At 40.7% G+C, this 19,804-nt stretch overlaps 1 protein-coding gene across 4 annotated transcripts in view; it reads left to right on the top strand.

Moving 5' to 3' along the window:
- Positions 1-15,469, top strand: part of HERC6 (HECT and RLD domain containing E3 ubiquitin protein ligase family member 6) — a 77,491-nt gene extending 62,022 nt beyond the window's left edge. For 2 of the 4 annotated variants that reach the window (XM_078366864.1, XM_035293335.3), the window contains 8 exons: positions 197-367; positions 2,452-2,595; positions 7,536-7,702; positions 8,802-8,868; positions 9,598-9,668; positions 11,649-11,832; positions 12,223-12,325; positions 14,608-15,469. In XM_078366864.1, the coding sequence (XP_078222990.1) occupies positions 197-367; positions 2,452-2,595; positions 7,536-7,702; positions 8,802-8,868; positions 9,598-9,668; positions 11,649-11,832; positions 12,223-12,325; positions 14,608-14,840 (1,140 nt within the window). In that variant the 3' untranslated portion in view covers positions 14,841-15,469. The remainder of the gene's footprint in view (positions 1-196; positions 368-2,451; positions 2,596-7,535; positions 7,703-8,801; positions 8,869-9,597; positions 9,669-11,648; positions 11,833-12,222; positions 12,326-14,607) is intronic. The other 2 variants (XM_078366866.1, XM_078366865.1) reach the window with 1 other exon arrangement.
- The last annotated feature ends 4,335 nt before the right edge of the window (positions 15,470-19,804 follow it).

Raw genomic sequence — 19,804 nt, 5'->3', positions numbered from 1 at the left:
TTTCTATGGCCCTACAATCACTTTATTTTCCATAAGACAGATATGATGTCCTTTTTCTTAAATAATTACAATGTGAGTGCTTATAGCAATGACAGGATTAAGTATATACTATACAAAATGTTTATTGGAAGTATTAAGCAATTCCTAGGATTCTTATGAGGTCAAAAGAAGCCAACTAAAATTTTTATTTTTCCAGATGTCAGAAGGGAAAGCATTCATGCATATGCATGAAACAATTCTGAAAAAAAAGGAAGAATTTCCTCCATCACCTACATTTATACTTAGAGTCAGACAAAGTCACCTAGTTGAAGATGCTCTGCGTCAATTAAGTCAAGCTGAAGCCACTGACTTCTGCAAAGTATTAGTGGTACAGTAAAAAGTCTCACTGAATATTTTTACTTCTGTGGGAAGGATGCATTCATATGATGTAATAAAGGCTCTCTTAAAAGAGTCTGCATTTGCAGCTATGGTTATCAATCTTTTGGTTTCCAGAATTCCCTTCTTACCCTTCAGAGAACAGCAATGGGATACTGTTAACTCAATTGCACATTGGGCTACGAGTTAACTGTTAGTTACGATGACCACAAAAATCCTGCATAGTAAAACAGCCCAAAACTTAATGGCTCAAAAATAACAATAATTTATTTTATAGATATGAAGTTCAGTGTGTGGCCTAGGCTGAACTCATCTGGGTGGGTTTGCAAATTTTGTCTGAGTTTGTGTACATGTGGGAGTTGGCTAGGGATTAGCTGATCTAGGCTTAGCTGGAGCAGTTTAGCTCTGCTTCCTATGTCTTTCATCCTCCTCCAGGGACTAGCAAGCATGCTCTTCCCACAACAGTGCCAGAGGTGCAAGATAGCAAAACCAAACATTGTTTTAGTCAAAGCAGTCACAAAGCTAGTCAAGGGCTAGGGAAATATACATAACCTCTTCAATGGGAGGAACTGCAAAGTCATATGCAAAAGACATGGATCACAGAGGGGTGAAGAATTGGGGCAATAATGCAATAAAAAAAACTGCTAGAGGAAGGGATACTTTTCCTACATGTTGGCTCTAGTTTCGTCACTTAAGACCGTCTACTATATGGGTTTCAATTCCAACCATCATTCCTTTCATCCTTTGTGAGTGCTTATCGGGTTTTTATTATGTGGTATCTCATTATTTGCCCTATTGAGGATATAGAATAATGACTAATTCTGTAGGTAAGAGCTGGAGTCTGTCCAGAAGGGAGTGGATTTTCTTGATATCAGCCAAGAGGGGAAGAGCTGGGCTGTTAGAGAAGAAACCAGAACCTGGGAAGTGGGACTCAGATAAAAAAGGGATTTTCCCAGCATGTGACTCCAATGGAAAACAAAAACTACTTTATAAGCCAGACTTTCTAGTTGTATGTCTCCCTTCATCCCTATTTTTCTTTAAATATTAACTGTAAGGAAATCAGTAGAAAAGTATTCTCCTTATAGGAGATAACCAAGGGGTAAAAAAAAAAAATGTAAACTTCAAGCCTGATCAAATAAAAATACAGACTCTGAACAAGGGGAAGGTTGTCAGGGCCCATCATGAGTAAGTCCTGAGCGTGGCATGGACAGATTTACTGGCATAAATGAACAGAAATAAGAAAATCAGTAGTAGGCTTAATTTGTTATTGGGATATTCAGAAGGGAAAGTGGGGCAGGCCCTTGAACATGATGGTCCGTGGCCAGTGAGTTGATCGAAGCAGCAGTAGATAAGACTTCCCAGGCAAAGAGAGTAGAGAAAGAACAAAAATCCAAGAAATAAAAATTAGTGGTGTTTAACTTTAAAAGATAAAAGTAAATTATCCAGAAAAGGATGTAGAAAAGAAGTAGTTAGAGACTTGGGGGGGAAACCAAGACAATACATAGCCATAAAGTCCAAAGGTAGAGAAAGCTTTTAAAAAGAGGGACTGGGTAATACTGATTTCTCATGTGAGGGCTATGGGCAACTGCTCTGCTGGTTCCTGCAAAGGTCTCATGCCCAGGCAGACTGGGAGGGCTGTTTTGCAGAAGCCCAAATAAGAGTAGAGGCAGGAGAAAGCAAAACTTGTTGACGGGACTTGTTTTAAGTCTGAATGATGAGATGAAGATAGACAATAAGATAGAATAATCAGGGAGTTTAGGGGCCCAAGGGATTGAAGCACATCAAAATTTGGTTTGAGATACTGGTCAGTGTTACTAGTAAATACTGAGTCTTGAGTCCCCCTTCACTTGGTCCACATGGCAGTGTAAAGGATGCATACAACAATCTGAGAAGAAATAGGTTCATGGCCTCCATTCCTCAGCAGCACACTGAGGGAGGACAGATTGCAAGGAGGTAAGGGTGTGATTCTAGTAGTTCTAGAGACTGCAGGAATGGTCATTAGAGGTTCAAAACTTCCATAAGGATCAAAACATTGTATTTTAAGTCAGGACCTGGGGCTGTGTTCTCTTTCCTTAGGTTGAATTTATTAAAGAAATTCGACCTGAGGCTGGAGGGGTCAGTTCAGAGTTCTTCTACTGTATATTTGAAGAGATGACCAAGCCAAAATACAGAATGTTCATGTATCCTGAAAAGGGTTCCTGCATGTGGTTTCCTGCCAAGGTAAGTCTTTTCTTTCTTTTCTTCTTTTTTTTTTTTTTCAGAACAGAAAAGGTACCTATATACTACAACATTCAAACCATACATAGTAGTATAAAATAAGGTCATATAGAGCTTTGCTACTCCTATTTTGAGTAGTACTTGTATGGTCCACAGAGCAGCAGCTATGGCATCACTTAGCGAGCTGTTAGAAAAGCAGAATCTGAGGCCCTACTCCACGCCTACTGAATCAGAGCACATATTTTATAAGATCCTCAGGTGGTTCACATGCACATCACATTTTAATGGTTTTAATGAATTATACTTGAGATATAATAAACTGCACATATTTAAGGTGTCCAGCTTGGCTTCATGTGGTGGCTCATGCCTATAATTCCAGCATTCTGAGAGGCTGAGATGAGAGGATTACTTGAGTCCAGGAGCTTGAGACCAGGCTAAGCAACATGGCAAAACCCCATCCCTACAAAAAAAAATTTTTTTTAATTAGCCAGGCGTGATGGTGCACGCCTATAGTTCCAACTGCTCAAGAAGGTTGAGGCAGGAGAATCGCTTGAACCCAGAAGGTCAAGGCTGCAGGGAGCCATGACTGCACCACTGCACACCAGCTTGGGTGACAGAGCAAGACCTTGTATCAAAATATAATAAAATACAATAAAGTGTCCAACTTGATAAACTGATATACATGTATATCCACAAAACCATCACCACAATCACAAACTGAATACATCATCATCTCCAAAAATTTTTTTTTTTCTTGAGATGGAGTTTCTCTGTGAGGCCCAGGCTGGAGTGCAATGACAATCTCAGCTCACTGCAACCTCTGCTTCCCAGGTTCAAGCGATTCTCCTGCCCATCCTCTCGTGTAGCTGGGACTAAAGGCTCACACCACCATACCCAGCTATATATTTTTTTGTATTTTTAGTAGAGACAGGGTTTCACCATATTGACCAGGCTGGTCTGGAACTCCCAACCTCAAGTGATCTGCTAACCTCAGCCTCCCAAAGTGCTGGGATTACAGGTGTGAGCCACCACACCTGGCCCAAAAGCTTCTTTATATCCTTTTCTAATCCCTCTTGCCTATTCCTCTCCATAACACCTAGGTGTCCACAAATCTGCTTTCTGTCAATAAAGAGTAGTTTGAAATTTCCTAGAATTATATATAAATAGAATCATAACATAGTATTTTGTGTCTCTCCTCATTCATTCAGCATAGTTATGCTGAGATTCATCCGTGTGGCATGTATCGACAGTTTATTCTCTTCTACTGTAAAGAAGTATTCCATTGTATGGATATACAAGTTTAGTATCCCTTATGTGAAATGCTTGGGACCAGCAGTGTTTCAGATCTCAGAGTTTTTTCAGATTTGGAACATTTGCATAAACACAGTGAGATAGTTTGGGGATAGGACCCAAGTCTAAACACAAAATTCATTTATATTAATAGTTCATATATACCTTATACATATAGCCCAAAGGTAATTTCATACAATATTTTAAATAATTTTGTACATTAAACGAAGTTTGTATTAAGAACTTATGAGTGGAATTTCCCACTTGTGGCATCATGTTGGCACTCAAAAAGTTTCCAATTTTAGAGTACTTCAGATTTTAGATTTTCAGATTAGAGATCTTAGCTTGTACTACAATTTGTTTGCCTGCTCTCCCGCAGATGGATATGTAGGTTGTTTCCTAAATTTTTGAGAAGGAGTAATTCAAAGTGTTTTCAATTAGGAGAGAAATGATTGATAGAATCCTAGAGATAATTTTTCATTCTTAAAAGGTGATTCAGCCAGGTGTGGTGATGCATGCCTGTAATCCCAGCACTTTGGGAGGGTGAGGCGGGTGATCACTTGAGGTTAGGAGTTTGAGACCAGCCTGGCCAACATGGCAAAACCCTGTCTCTACTAAAAGTACAAAAATTAGCCCACTGTGGCACACACCTGTAATCCCAGCTACTCGGGAGGCTGAGGCAGGGCGATCACTTGAACCTGGGAGGTGGAGGTTGCAGCAAGCCAAGATCATGCCACTGCACTCTAGCCTAGGTGACAGATGAGACTCTGTCTCAAAAAAAAAAAACAAAAAACAAAAAACAACAACAATTTTAAAAACCAGGTGATTCACAGCCAGGTGTGGTAGCTCATGCCTGTAATCCCAGAACTTTGGAAGGCCAAGATGGGTAGATTACTTGAGGTCAGGAATTCGAGACCAGCCTGGCCAATTTGGCAAAACCCTGTCTCTACTAAAAATACAAAAATTAGCCAGGTGTGGTCGTGTGTGCCTGTAATCCTAGCTACTTAGGAGGCTGGGGCAGGAGAATCGCTTGAACCTGTGAGGCAGAGGTTGCAGTGAGCCAAGATTGCACCACAGTAATCCAGGCTGGGCGACAGAGCAAGACTCTGTTAAAAAAAAAAAAAAATGTGCTTCAAAAGGAAAAAAAGAAAAATAAAAAAGGTGATTCATTTCTGTAATTATTATCTTTTTATAAAGATCCTTAAAGTATAAACATTTTCTTTCATAAAGTAACAAAAAATTTGTCTTCATTTCTCTATTAGTAACACAAATCAAATAGTTCTGAAAAGAATCACATGTTGAGCTTCTATTGTGTTATGGTTTGAATACCCCCTCCCCTTGAAATTCATGTTAAAACTTAATCCCCAGTGTGGCAGTCTTGAAAAGGGGTCTTTTAGAAGTATGTGGGTCATGAGGGTTCTGCCCTCATGAATAGATTAATCCACTCAGGGATTATTGAGTTAATATATTAATCGATTATCAAGAGAATGGGACTGGTGGCTTTATAAGAAGGGCAAGAGAGACCTGAGCTAGCATACTCATCTCCCTCACCATGTGATGCCCTGTGCAGCCTCAGGACTCTGCAGAGTTCCCATTAGCAAGGAGGCCCTCACCAGATACAACTGCTCAGTCTTGGACTTCCCAGCCTCCAGAACTCTAAGAAATACATTCTTTTTCTTTATAAATTACCCAGTTTCAGGTATTCTGTTATAAGCAACAGAAAATGGACTAAGGCATATTTATTAGTCCCCTTTCCCATAAACTTCCAAATTGTTCTTCCAAATGGCAGAAAGGACAGGGAGGAGGAGGAGAAAGATGAATACGTATGAAACAATACTGAAAGGTGTTTTGTATCTTTTGGAGAACAAATGGAACATCTAAAATATAGGAATGGCTAAGGTATGCCAATGGTAGGATTTTTTTTTTAATCAGTCAATCCGGAAGCATTTACTGAATGTTTCTTGAGGTTCCTACATTGTATTAAATATTGTGGGATATTCAAATTATTACATGACATAATCCCTTTCCTCCTGAAACTTTATAGATGTAGTTATAGCAATCAGATCAACACACCAGAAAATTTACTAAGTGGTTCTAAATTATAGATTGCTGACTTAATATGTAATAGTATTTGAGAAGCATGACAGGATGGGGAAGGAAGCACTGATGTGGGATCAGAATCCAAGAGTTCTAATCTTCAGTGATAGTGGGTATGTCATTTAGCCTCTCTGAGACTTGTTTCCTCACCTAGAAAATGTGCATCATAATTTCTGCTTTGCCTGCTTTGCAGGGCTGTTGTGAAAACAAAACAAACTAAGTTATGTGGAAGTACCATGAAATATTTAGGGTACTATACAAAATCAAGGGATTCTTAGGAGAGAAAGAAATCAAGAGGAGACTGAAGTGATTGCATTTGAAAGTATAATGGAGAGGCGAAGGCCAGAGGTTGAAGGTGAAGGAAAGGGATGAAATGAACCAAAGAGACACAAGTTAGTGATGGAGAGGGGAAAAATAAACCTTACACCCACCTTATGAGGTACAGATGAAGAAGGTGAGGCTTAGAGATCTTAAATAAATGAGCCAGGGACAGAAAACTAGTAAGTGACCAAGCCAGGATATGAGTTTAGGATTGTCTGACCCCAGAGCTCTTACTCTTAAGCATTATGCTGTACTGCTGGATAAACAACAGAAACCAAAAAAACCCTGATTTCTGTATGTCTCAGTGAAGAGACAAAATCAACTATAACCAAGGGACATATTACAAATTATAGGAAAGAATACTGATTAGGTTTTGGGGAGGGCTTTGGCAATTACTTGTATTGTACTTAGAACTTATTTTCAAAATGTAAATGCATTTTAGAATTTATTCTTATAATTACTCAAATAAATAAATACAGCAACTAGACTGTAGCACAGAATATTAGTTAAGTGGCCCAAAGTCATGAACCCACTAACAGTAAGGTTGGTGCTGGAATTGAAATCCTGAAATTTTCATGCTGTTGATCTACCACGCTGCAGTGATGGCCTAGAGAGATGGAGCCACTGTTTTCTCTCACTCAGGACTACAAAGTGAAGGCAAGACATGCCAACCTTACCAGGCCTCTTTCCTTCTTCCCCTTCTTTCTTCCACCTGCCTTCTTGGTCTCCAGCATCAGTCACCTTCCCTGACCCATATGCTCACTGCTCTAAGCACACCAGGTTGTGGGGCTGCATTGCTGAAGGGGCTGCCACTCATGTGAAGCTCATCTAATGTGCCTGGTGACCAAGAAACATATAAAGTGCACTCTTCCTTTCTCAGTGCCATTATTCTACATGAATTTGAAGGGAAAGGCTATAAAATTAAATTGTGAAAACCTTATTATATAAAGCTGCCTGAGCATATTTTTTAGCATTTCAGATATGCTGTTAGTAACAATAATTCATTTATTTCATGTTGTGAACTGTCAGTTTATATCGGAAAATTATGGAAGAAATTTGAGTTGTATTATAATCTGTGGAAGAACTTCACATTTTATTTTCCTGAAGCCCATTTTGTTTCCAAGTTTTGAGTTTTAGAAAAGGGAACCGAGTTTTTTTTTTTAAACTAATCTAATGATTCCTTTGTATTACTAATTATTTATAATACCTTAGGGATTATTTTTACTTCTTTCTAGCCTAAACTTGAGAAGAAAAGATATTTCCTCTTTGGGATGCTGTGTGGACTCTCCTTATTCAATTTAAATTTGGCTAACCTTCCTTTCCCACTGGCTCTGTATAAAAAACTTCTGAACCAAAAGCCATCACTGGAAGATTTAAAAGAACTCAGTCCTCAATTGGGGAAGTAAGTAAATATAACTGTTTTCTTCAGAACTTTATCTAGTAAGTCTCCGTTGTTTAGGCATAAATAATGTTACACACAGAGAGACAGATACAGTCTTCAATTTCAGTACTATATGTTGTTGAGAGGAATTTGAATTTTAGCATGATTTATAATTGAGTAAACCTTCAAAATGGAGAAAAGTTGGATATTCCTCTAATTATTAACTAGTAGAAGAAACAGAGTTTTGACCTGGTCTCTTGACTTTATCCAAGTGGAAATAGTTGCTTCAGAGAGCACAATATACATGTGTGTCATCACATATATATATATGTACGTGTATATATATGTGTGTATATATACACGTGTATATATATGTTATGTATGGCTATATAAGGGTGTGTGTGAGTGTGTGTCTGTGTGTGTGTGCATCTGTGTGTGTGTGTGTGTGTGTGTAAGTCTAATCAAAAAATGAAAATATGCTCACCCTCCTAGTAATTGAGGGAATAAATAAAAATGAAATGTCATTTTTATACTTACAGATTGACACTTGTTAAAAAGTTTTGCTTAGTGTTGGCAGAAAATTGGCAGAAAGGACTCTCTTCATGTGTACTGTTAGTGGGAGAATACATTGGCTAGATATGTGCTAGAGCAGAGTTTCTCAGCCTTGGCAATTCTGACTTTCTAGTCTGTTTAAATTATTTGTTGTGGGAGACTGTCCTGGGCATTGAGGGATGTTTAGCAGCATTTGGGATCATACCTACCGGATGCCAGTAGCAACCTTCCCTCCAAGTGTGACAACCAAAGAAGTCTCCGGACTTTGCGGAATGGCCCCTAGGGGACAAAGTATTCCCTGGTTCAGAATCATGGTCTAGAGGAAATAGCTCCTTTTTGTTATTTCCACCAAGATGTAGCAGTGTCTATGTGATAACAGTGGTCCAACAAATGAAACTATAAATAGACGTAAACTCTAGGGAAAGGGAGTGAGAAGGTGGGAGATAGGAAATTTATATTACATTTTATACATTTCTTTATTGTTCAAATTTTTCCCATTGAAAATTTATTACTTGTGAAACTTTGTAAGATCAATAAATATAGTTTTTAAAACCAAAATTTTTATTAGGAGTTTGCAAGAAGTTCTAAATGATGATGCTGATGACATTGGAGACGCGCTTTGCCTACACTTTTCTGTGAGTACTAATGAAAGCCAGATTATAGTTTAGCTTTAATCTGTTTCTAAAATATAATTTTTATTATAGTATCTTAAAGATGGAATCCCTTTTTTATTGAGGCAGAGTCTCACTCTATCACCCAGGCTGGAGTGCAATGGTGCAATCTCGGCTCACTGCCACCTCCACCTTCTGGGTTCAAGTGATTTTTCCTGTCTCAGCCTCCTGAGTAGTTGGGACTAGACATGCAACACCATACCTGGCTAATTTTTGTATTCTTCGCAGAGACTGGGTTTTGTCAGGTTGGCCAGGCTGGTCTCTAACTCCTAGCCTCAAGTGATCCACCCGTCTCAGCCTCCTAAAGTGCTGGGATTACAGGGATGAACCACTGTGCCTAGACCCTGGGATCTCTTTTTTGAAAGACATTTTACTTCTGTACCACAAGACTCCCCTTTTTTTCTTCTCATTTGATACCTTGTCTCTATACTCTCAAATAAAGTGAAGCTATGGTGATTATTCAACTAGTGTAAATAATGTAACAACTAAATAATTTAGGCATGAAAGCAATGTACTAGCATAGGATTTTTTACTTTCACATGTATTGAAAAGGTTGAACCCCATAAAAAATTATTTAGCTCCAAGTTATTTTCAATTATATAGGGGAAAATATGTTGGCAATAAAGATATTATGGGTGGTTGATTATTCAGACTTACTCTGGTGTTTGGTACCTGAATACATTTTGATTACAGATACATTGGGACCAAAATGATGTTGACTTAATTCCAAATGGGATCTCTATACCTGTGGACCAAACCAACAAGTAAGTTTTGACAGCTAGAATATCTGTTTTGAATATACTGTACATAAAATGTTGTATCACTCTACTTTAAAATTGTACTTTACTGGGCACAATGGTTCACACTCATAATACTAGCACTTCGGGAGGCCTAGGTGGGTGGATCTCTTGAGGCCAGGAGTTCAAGACCAGCCTGGCCAACGTGGCCTGTCTCTACTACAAAAATTAGCCAGGTGTGGTGGAACATGCCTGTAGTCCAAGCTACTCAGGAGGCAGAGGTTGCAGTGAGCGGGATTGTACAACTGCACTCCAGCCTGGGCAACAGAATGAGACTGTTTCAAAAAAAAAAAAAAAAAAGTTTTTCACTTCTCGGATGATTATTTTAGCTTCTAATCTTTTAGAAAAATAGAAGCTTTTAAAATAAAAGGAGAAAGGATTCAGAGTTCAATATTTTTCCTCTGTGGCTCTTTTTATTATTTATTCACTTAACAAATATTTTTGAGTCCTTATTCTGTACCAGACTCTATTATAGGTGCTGGAGATACAGTAGTCAAAAAGACAGACAAACTTTAGAGCTTAAATTCCAGTTGGGTAGAAAGACAATACACAAATGAATAATTCTTATTTTTAATAGAGATGGAATCTTGCCATGCTGCCCAGGATGGTCTTGAATTCCTGAGCTCAGGCAGTCCTCACACCTCAGCCTCCCAGAGTACTAGGATTACAAGTGTGAGCCACCATACCTGGCCAAAAATGAATTATTATGTAATATATAATGTTAGATAAGGATGAGCACTCTGAAGAAAATTAAAACCAATTAAGAAACTAGGGAGTTCCAGGTGGTGGTATCCTGGAGCTCACTAGTACCAGCTTGTGAGAGCTGATTGTTAAATTTTCAAAAATGTTAACAGTTTATTATCGAGGTATTAGTAGCTGAAAATCAGCCATGCATATTTACACCCCAGAAATTGACCAATGCTGCAAATGTGTGTCCTCTCCCTCTTGCTCCTTTTCAGAGAGCTGGTTGTTAATCATTTACCAGCACACCACTGGTTACAGGGGAAGGCAGACAAGAGTTGATTTAGATAGGCTAGTCCACAAAGGCTGCCCAAAGTATGAGAGACAATCATGTCTCTGATGGAAATGCCTCTAGTTGCAACCCTGTCATTAGGAAATTAATCATTTAGTGGAAACAGCATTCTGTAATGTAAGACAGACCTTGGAGAAACAATTTTCACAAAGTGATATATGTTGTGAGAGGGAACAAGCAGAAGATCAGAAGGATCAACCCTGAGAAAGTCTTATTTATATTGAAATCTAATGGATGGTAGAAGTTACCAGGTAAAGAAGAAATGCTGCATTTTGTGGCCTAACTACAAACGAGAGACAAGAAGACCTGTGAACTAAAGGTCAGTATGACCAGAGATGAAAACGGGAGAGGGAGCTGGGCACCATGGTGCATACCTGTAGTCTCACCTACTCAGAAGGCTATGGCAGGAGGATTGTTTGAGGCCAGGAGTCCAAGTCCAGCTTGGGCAACAAAGGGAGACCCTAACTCTTCAAAAAAATAAAAAGAAAAAAAGAAAGAAAATGGAAGTGGGAAGAGGCTGCTTGCTGAAACTGGCAAAGTCAGATCACTAGGGGAGGAAGTTGCGTTGGGAAGGCCTGTTGATCCCTGCTAAGACGGTTTGGAATTTACCCCAAGGCCAATGGGAAGCCTTTGAAAGACTTTAAGCAAGAAAATGACATATTCAGATTCATGTTTTTCAAAAATCCTCCTGACTGCAGTCAGAAAAGTCAGCCAAATGTTGTAAACCTTCCAATTATATTTTCTAGATTTCTTTCTTCTAGCTGACCAGTTTTTGGTCACAACACAACATCCTTGTGCTATGTAGAAGTAATTTACTTTTCCTTTTCAACAGAAATGGTAAAAGGAACAGAGTATAGAATATTTTAGTCACTGGCCTTTTTTTGTGTTTTTTTTCCTTTTTGTCTTCCCTCAAGGAAAGACTACGTTTCTAAGTATATTGATTACATTTTCAATGTCTCTGTAAAGGCAGTTTATGAGGAATTTCAGAGAGGATTTTATAGAGTCTGTGAGAAGGAGATACTTAGACATTTCTACCCTAAAGAACTAATGACAGCAATCATTGCAAATACTGATTATGACTGGAAACAATTTGAAAAGGTAGGTGATATCTAAAGTGCCCCAATTTTTTCTTTTTTTTGAAACGGAGTTTCACTCTTGTTACCCAGGCTGGAGTGCAATGGCGCGATCTTGGCTCACTGCAACCTCTGCCTTCTGGGTTCAAGCAATTCTCCTACCTCAGCCTCCCGAGTAGCTGGGACTACAGGTGTGCACCACCATGCCCAGCTAATTTTTGTATTTTTAGTAGAGATGGGGTTTCACCTTGTTGACCAGGATGGTCTTGATCTCTTGACCTCCTGATCCACCCGCCTCGGCCTCCCAAAGTGCTGGAATTATAGGCTTAAGCCACCGTGCCTGGCCCCCCAATTTTTTCAAGACAACTTCTATATATTCCACCCCCCTTCAAGTCATTTTTCTCTTTCTCTTAAGAATTCAAAGTATGAGCATGGATACCAAAAATCACATCCTACTATACGGTTGTTTTGGAAGGCTTTTCACAAACTAACCTTGGATGAAAAGAAAAAATTCCTCTGTAAGTACTGTGGCAATAGATGGACACATATATATCTTCTAAAAAGGTACAGTCTTGTTTAGGATGAAGCCACTGAAGTGGCCTCATTGTCTGGGGTGACACCCAAGGTTCTTTGTCTCACAGCCATAGAGATCAAGGATGTGGACACACACAAAGGGTGAGGGAAACTTAATAGAAGAAAAAAAGAGAATAGCTCTCTGCTACAGAGAGGGGTCCCAGAAAAATTAGTTGCTGATCCATGTTGAAATGCAGGGGTTTTATAGAGGAGCTAGTGAGGAGGCAGGGTCTGATCTACATATGGCATAAAAAAACAGTTAGGACCAGGTGTACCATCTGCATAGGGCACGAATCTCTGGCAGCCCCTACCCCAATCTTTTATCATGCAGGTGGGTAGCTACTCCATGATGCTTATTTCTTTCTTACTGTGCATGTGCTAAAAAAGAGGGGAGGTAGAACCCCCATGGCCTGGCCCCAGGTAGCCTTTCTATTATTGGTGGAGCTGCTGGTATCCTCCCGTGCAAACTTTCCACTTTTTTTTTTTTTTTGAGATGGAGTCTCACTCTGTCGCCTAGGCTGGAGTGCAGTGGTATGACCTTGGCTCATTGCAACCTCTGTCTCCCAGGTTCAGTGATTCTCCTGCCTCAGGCTCCCAAGTAGCTGGGATTACAGGCATGTATTGCCATGCCTAGTTATTTTTTTGTATTTTTAGTAGACATGGGGTTTCACCATGTTGGGCAGGCTGGTCTCGAACTCCTGACCTCAAGTGATCCACCCACCTTGGCCTCCCAAAGTATTGGGATTATAGGCATGCACCCACCACACCTGGCCCCAGCTTTCTTATCTATGTTTGCAGCCCAGTATTCCAGGGTGCTCTTTGTTAGAAAAGAAGTGATTTCCTGGACTACTTTTTGTTAGAAGAGGAGTTCTTCTGAGGACTCTCTTGCTCTCACTATCTGCCTAAAATAATTTCTTCCTATCTCTGTATCACCATTCTTACTGGTAGGTCACATGTGTTAGTGGCAGAGCAAGGATGAGAACCTAGGTTCCCTATCTTCTAGACCAGCATTCTTTCCTTTACTCGAGCCTGTTTCTTTTTTCCTTTTTAAATAGAGATTTGCTATTTTACTACTTTTTCTACACTGATTCTTTTTCTGCACCTTCTTTCCTCACTTCAGCTGGCTTCTAAGCCTTTTATCTCATGTTCCTATCTTCATCTAATTATCTAAGTCCTATGATGTTAAAATGATGCAAACTATATGTTTTATGATAATATATCATTTAGAAATAATAATAACAGCAATGACAACTGATAATAACAGCAGCAGCAGCAGTATTTCCTGTGTGTTTATTCTGTGCCAGTCACTATGCTGACTGCTTTCTATCTATTACCTACCTTTTTCCTAATAGCAACGCTACAAGGTGGGTACTATTCTTTTTTTCCCATTTCAGAATGAGGAAAAAGAGGCTTGGAGCATTTAGTAGCTTTCCCATGTTCAGACAGCTGGTAAGTATGAGAACGAGAATAGAATCCATCAGGCTGACTCCAAAGCCCATGCTCTTGACCACTAAGCTCTGTAGCCTCATGGTATAAGAAGTTCTCTTGGTGGGAACCCTAAGGTTTTTCTATGGCAGATTTAATGACTTCTCTCACCATCTTATCCCATTCGTCAGTTCTTCCTGAATTACACATCCTTCTTCTTGCTATTTTTGTTGCTACTAAGGATGTTGGAGGACAATTCCAATTTGTCCATGGATCCAACCTATTTCTCTATTAGCCCAAGTTGCCTTTCTAATCTTCTCTCTTGATGGGAAACTTTTGATTCAGCCCAATGGATCAGCTGTCTGTACATCCTGTGAGTTCACTTCTTCCCACCTCTGGCTTTCTCCTGGGCTTTGTCCCCTGCCTTGAAAGCTCACCCAACTCCTCTCTTGAGAACTAGCCAGGTGTGGCCTGTGTGAAGTCTCCCTGACCACCCAGCCTGGTGTCTCTCTCCCTGCTGAATTCTTTAGGTTCCTAATCTCATTCTTCCTAGATGAGCTTAATAAACTTCCTTCTTGCTACTGTATGTTCATGCATACAATTTTCCCCCAACTACACCATTAACTCATTGAGGACAAAGACAAAATGTCATGATTTTTCTGCATTCAGTATGGCCTAGGACAGTTCTCTCTGCCTAAGGACATTCTACAAATATTTATTGAATAAAGTGATTAACTTCCTCCTTTTTATTATGTTTTATTCTTTCTATAAAATATCTTAACCAAATTTTATTCCTTTCTAGTTTTTCTTACAGGACGTGATAGGCTGCATGTAAGAGGCATACAGGAAATAGAAATAGTATTTCGCTGTCCTGAAACTTTCAGTGAAAGAGATCACCCAAGATCAATAACTTGTCATAATATTCTGGACCTCCCTAAGTATTCTACAATGGAAAGAATGGAGGAAGCACTTCAAGTAGCCATCAACAACAACAGAGGATTTGTTTCACCCATGCTCATGCTCACACAGTCATAATCACCTTCAAGAGTCTCACAGTTGACTTTTTCATACTTGGATCCTTCTGTTCTTCCTTACACCTAAATAATACAAGAGGTTAATGAATAGTGGTTAAAAGTAGTTGAGTGAGAGGTTAGGGGAATGGGGAGATGATGATGGTCAAAGGGGACAAAATCTCACACAAGACTGAGGCAGGACAATAGGACCCAGAGATAGGGATCTAAGGATGACTTGGACAGATTTCCTGACGCTGAAGAGTCTGAATGCTGCCCTGTGATTGGTTCATTCCAGGACCTTCATTTGCATAAGGCATCAAACCACATCAGTCTCTGACTGTCCCTGGGCCAAACCTGCACTCTGGCCAATGACTGGTTCATTCCAGGACCTTCATTTGCATAAGGAGCCAAACCACACCACTCTTGGGTTGGCCATGGGCCATTTCACCTCAGCCTCTAATTGGCTATGAGCCAGTCTTTCATTTACGTAGGGTGTAATCATCAAGAAACCTCAAAAGGGTACTTAATCCCCAGAGGATTTTGCTACAAGGGCTCTTGAGCCACTTTCTGGAGCCCACTCCTACCCTGTGGCATGTACTTTCACTTTTGCTTCTTCACTGCCTTGTGCTCCAGTAAATCCAGTCCTTCACCACTTGTTCATGCATGTCATTCAATTCTTTGTTCAACACACCAAGAACCTTGTAAACCTCACTATTGGAACCCTTAACCCAGTAACATATTTTGGTGAGCCAGCCATGAAGTAAGCCCAAATTTGGGGATTTATTTTCTTTCACTCTATCAAGATTCCATTTGTGGCCACAGGCTGGAACTAAACTTCATATGGGACTCTCTCTGTCTCTCCCCTTCTCTTTCTTTCCCTTTTCCAACTTGGGACCCTTGGCAGATGGCATTCTAAGCACGGAAACAACTGCAGGTCTCTTGCCAAGGCCACTCTCTGGTGAGACTCAAAGGTTTCAGTGTGTAAGCACCTAACCATCATCACCTGCTTTGGGTGCGGAACTGAATCCTTTTCTTTTTAGTCCTTCAGCAGCCATTTCCAAGTAGCACCTTGGTAATTGAGGGTACTGGCCAGTGCTACTCTCTGGTGTTGCCTGAAAGCCAAAAAGCAAGTGGGGATAGCTGCTTGGCCTGGAAGGGGGAAGGATTCTTTTCTATCTTTCCTGATTATAGTTCCCAAGCCCTATGTGTGACACACAGTGGCAACTTGTCCAGGGCAAATTCATACATGTTCCAGGTGGCTTTAACCCTTCTTTTCTTATGCTAAAATTCCCACGTGGAGTCAGCCTGTCAGGGAATACAACAAATAGGGGCAAAAGATAAATCCCTGTCGCCATGAGGTCCATGTTTGTGTAACTATAATATTATATTTATTTGCTGCTTATGTTGGGATAACATGTTTAGACCAATTAGAGATGTCCCCCAAACCCAAAGGGCCAGGGCAGTAGGCAATTGACTATGGAGGCCCAGAGGGCTAACATTAGCCCAAAAGTTAGGACCAACCACTTGGATAGGGAAAGTCCCCTGTTTCTTTTGTAAGGGACTAGATCTATATCATTTTAGTTTAGTAGATCTGGTGCTAAGGGAAGACTCCTGGTGGAGACTCTTGGATCATTGCATAAATTGCACAGCAGATCCGTGGGGAAATCTCTGCGCCTGGTTTATCTGGTACAGTCAGAGAGCACTATGCTCCGTTATTGAGAGGCCAGTCTCTAACAAGTTTAAATTAGGCAGTCTGCCATCCCTTCCCCTTCAAACTATAGTTATTACAATGGTTAAGGAACCTACTTGGAAAGAAACTATTGTGGCCAGCTACAGGGATGCCAAAAGCCAAGAACTGCATCTAAGAATAAAGGGAATCATACTAGGCCATCGTCTATGGAGGGAAACCATTAAAAGTGGCACTGGTGCCCACCTAAGGTTGGAGTGTCAAGTCTGACACTCTAAGACTGTACCCCAAAGGGGGACTCCAATCCTAGGCTACAACTCTCTGAAGGGGAAGCCCCTAGGTGGAGGTTCTGAGGTCCAGCATTAAACGCTTCCTAGGATATTTTCTCTCTTACAGAAAACAATAGGAAATACTCCATCCATATGACCTGACTCCCTACTCAGCTACATCCTCAATAATTAGAACCAATTTGACTCTGACAATCTAAGAAGGAAACACTTGTTTGTTTTTTTTTTTTAATGTAATACCATTTGGCCCCAGTATCCTCTAGATAGCCAGGAGCAATGGCCAGTCAATGAGAGTCTCAGTCATGATACTATCCTGCAATTAGTCTTATTTTGCAAAAGGCAGGGTAAATGGTCAGAAATACCATGTTTAAGCCTTTATGGCTCTGCATCAAAATCCTTCAATTTGTAAGGCTTTCAAAACTTGCCCTCAAAAAGAAAAATTCCTAAAGTAGAAGCAGATGTTATAGATGACCCCTTTCTGCAGGGGCCTCTCATTTCTGAGGGGCCACTGCAACCACCTCCATACAACCCCTTGCCAACTGCTCCTGAGGATCAAACCCAGAAACAGGAGGCGGGAGCTCCACTAAATTCCCCATACACTTCAAGGGGAACACCTTATTCAATTCCCTGTCCAGCTCTATTTTCCCTAAGGGAAATAGCAGGAGCTGATGTGCTAAACTAAATGGAGGCCCCCTTCTCTGGAACTGATATACAACAACATAAGGATAAGTTAGGAATTTATTCTGAGAACCCCAGGAAATTTGCAGATGGATTCCAAACTTTAACCTTAGCTTTATATCTCTCAGAAAGAAGTTCAATTTATCCTGGCAACCTGTGGCAGTCCTCTGGAGAAAGAATACATTTTTGAGGCTGCCTAACGGAAGCAGACAAATTGTTTGCCCAAAACCCAGAGGGCAATTACCTGGGCCCAGATACAGTCCCCATCACTGACCCTAATTGGAACTTTAACAACCCTGTGGGAATGAACAACTGAGCCAAATTCCTTGAAGCTCACCTGGGAGGAAAGAGAAAGGGAATGACTAAGACAATAAATTAAGAAAAATTACACAGGGTAAGGAAAATATGTTTTGTAGTAGGTTGGAAGAGGCTTTTAAAAATACACTAATGTGGACCCTTCTCTCCCAAAGGCAAAGTATTAATGGTACAGCATTTCATTAGCCAAGTTGCCCTGAATATTTGGCATAAAATCCAGAAGCTACAAATGGGACCACAAACTAATCAAAATCAGCTTTGTGATACCACCTCCATGGTATATAACAATTGTGATCTGAAGGAAGTGAAAAGGGAATACAGTAAAGAAAAACAGCCAAAATTTTGGCAACTGTCATTGGTGATGCCCTAAATGTCCAAAAGGCATCCAATGGAAACCTAGAGTCACAAGGACAATGCTGGCAAAAGCTCTTGTTACAAGTGCAAGGAAAGTGGGCACTGGGCAAAGGACTGCACTAAGTCCCCACTGGGCCCATGCCACCAATGTGAGGGCACCAGTCACGATTCCAGGCACTGGATACTTGACTGTCCCTGGTCCCACTGAGGGGCTCCATCAGTCGAAACTCTAGCAGTGCATAAGGAGAGATCAAGATGAAGATTGACAGGGCCAGGGGACATCCTCACCACCACTTAGAACCCCCAGGTAACTCTGGATGTCATGGGCACCCAAATTATCTTGCACACCAAGAAGCAGCTTTGCTCTTTTCTGGAAATGGCTGGATTTTGTAGAATAGAAATCCCAAATTTCAGGCATATAGCAAAGCCCCTTTATGAGACAAGGGGACCTTAAGATGAGTTGATGGAATGAACCCTACAAATGAGGGAGGCTTTCACCAAGTTAAAATGGGCTCTCAGCTAGGATCCTGCACTAAGCATTCCAAGCCTTGCCAAGCCCTTCCTGTATGTAGCAGAAAAGAAAGGCATAGAAGTGGGAGAGCTGACTCAGAAGTTGAGAACTGAACCTAGGCCCATTGCACACTTTTCTTTGTTTTCAGATGGAGTCTTGTTCTGTCTCCCAGGCTGGAGTGCACTGGCACAATCTCAGTTCACTGCAACCTCCAGCTCCTGGATTCAAGTAATTCTCTTGCTTAATTCCAGGTTATTGGGATTACAGGCACATGCCACCACGCCCCAGCTAATTTTTGTATTTCAGTAGAGACATGGTTTCACCATGTTGACCAGGGTGGTCTTGAATTGCTGACCTCAAGAAATCCACCCACCTTGGCCTCCCAAAGTGCTGGAATCACAGGCGTGGGCCACTGCACCCAGTTGTTGGATAGTTTTCAAAGGAATAAGACAGGGTAGCCACCAGGTGGCCTAGCAAACTGCAAGCAGTAGCAGCCACTGCTATTTTGGTTGAAGAAGCTATTAAAATTACTCTAGGTCCCTCACTAGGTGGAGGTATTAATTCCCCACCGTGTAAAGTCAGTCCTAGAAATAAAAGGACATATCTGGATGACAGGAGAAAGATTAAATATGAGGCAGCATTCCTGGATAATCCAGACACTCTTAAGACCTGTAACACCTTAAACCCAGCTCTATTAGTCTGTTCTCATGCTGCTAATAAAGACATACCCGAGACTGGGTAATTTATAAAGTAGAGAGTTTAACTGACTCACAATTCCCCATGACTGGGAAGGCCTCACAATCATGGCTGGTAGAAGGCAAAGGAGAAGCAAAGTCATGTCTTACATGGCAGCAGCCAAGAGAGCACGTGCAGGGGAACTCTCCTTTATAAAACCATCAGATCTAGTGAAATTTATTCATTATCATAAGAACAGCATAGGAAAGACCCACCTTCATGATTCAATTATCTCCCACCAGGTTATGGCAGGCCAATTCTCCCTGACAATCACACAGACAGGCCTGCATAGCACTCCAGTTACACAGACAGATTTCCACAGCACTACCTCAACATTGAGCAAATAGTTAAACCTAGGGAAATCGGTGCCCAGACATGAAAGCTAGAAATGAAACATATGGTGTATGGTCAGTAGGAGT

Source organism: Callithrix jacchus, chromosome 3 (assembly GCF_049354715.1).
Source record: "Callithrix jacchus isolate 240 chromosome 3, calJac240_pri, whole genome shotgun sequence".
In the NCBI taxonomy this organism is placed as follows: domain Eukaryota; kingdom Metazoa; phylum Chordata; class Mammalia; order Primates; family Cebidae; genus Callithrix; species Callithrix jacchus.
The sequence above is the reverse complement of the archived record's forward strand: the minus strand, read 5'-3'. Positions and strand labels throughout refer to the sequence as shown.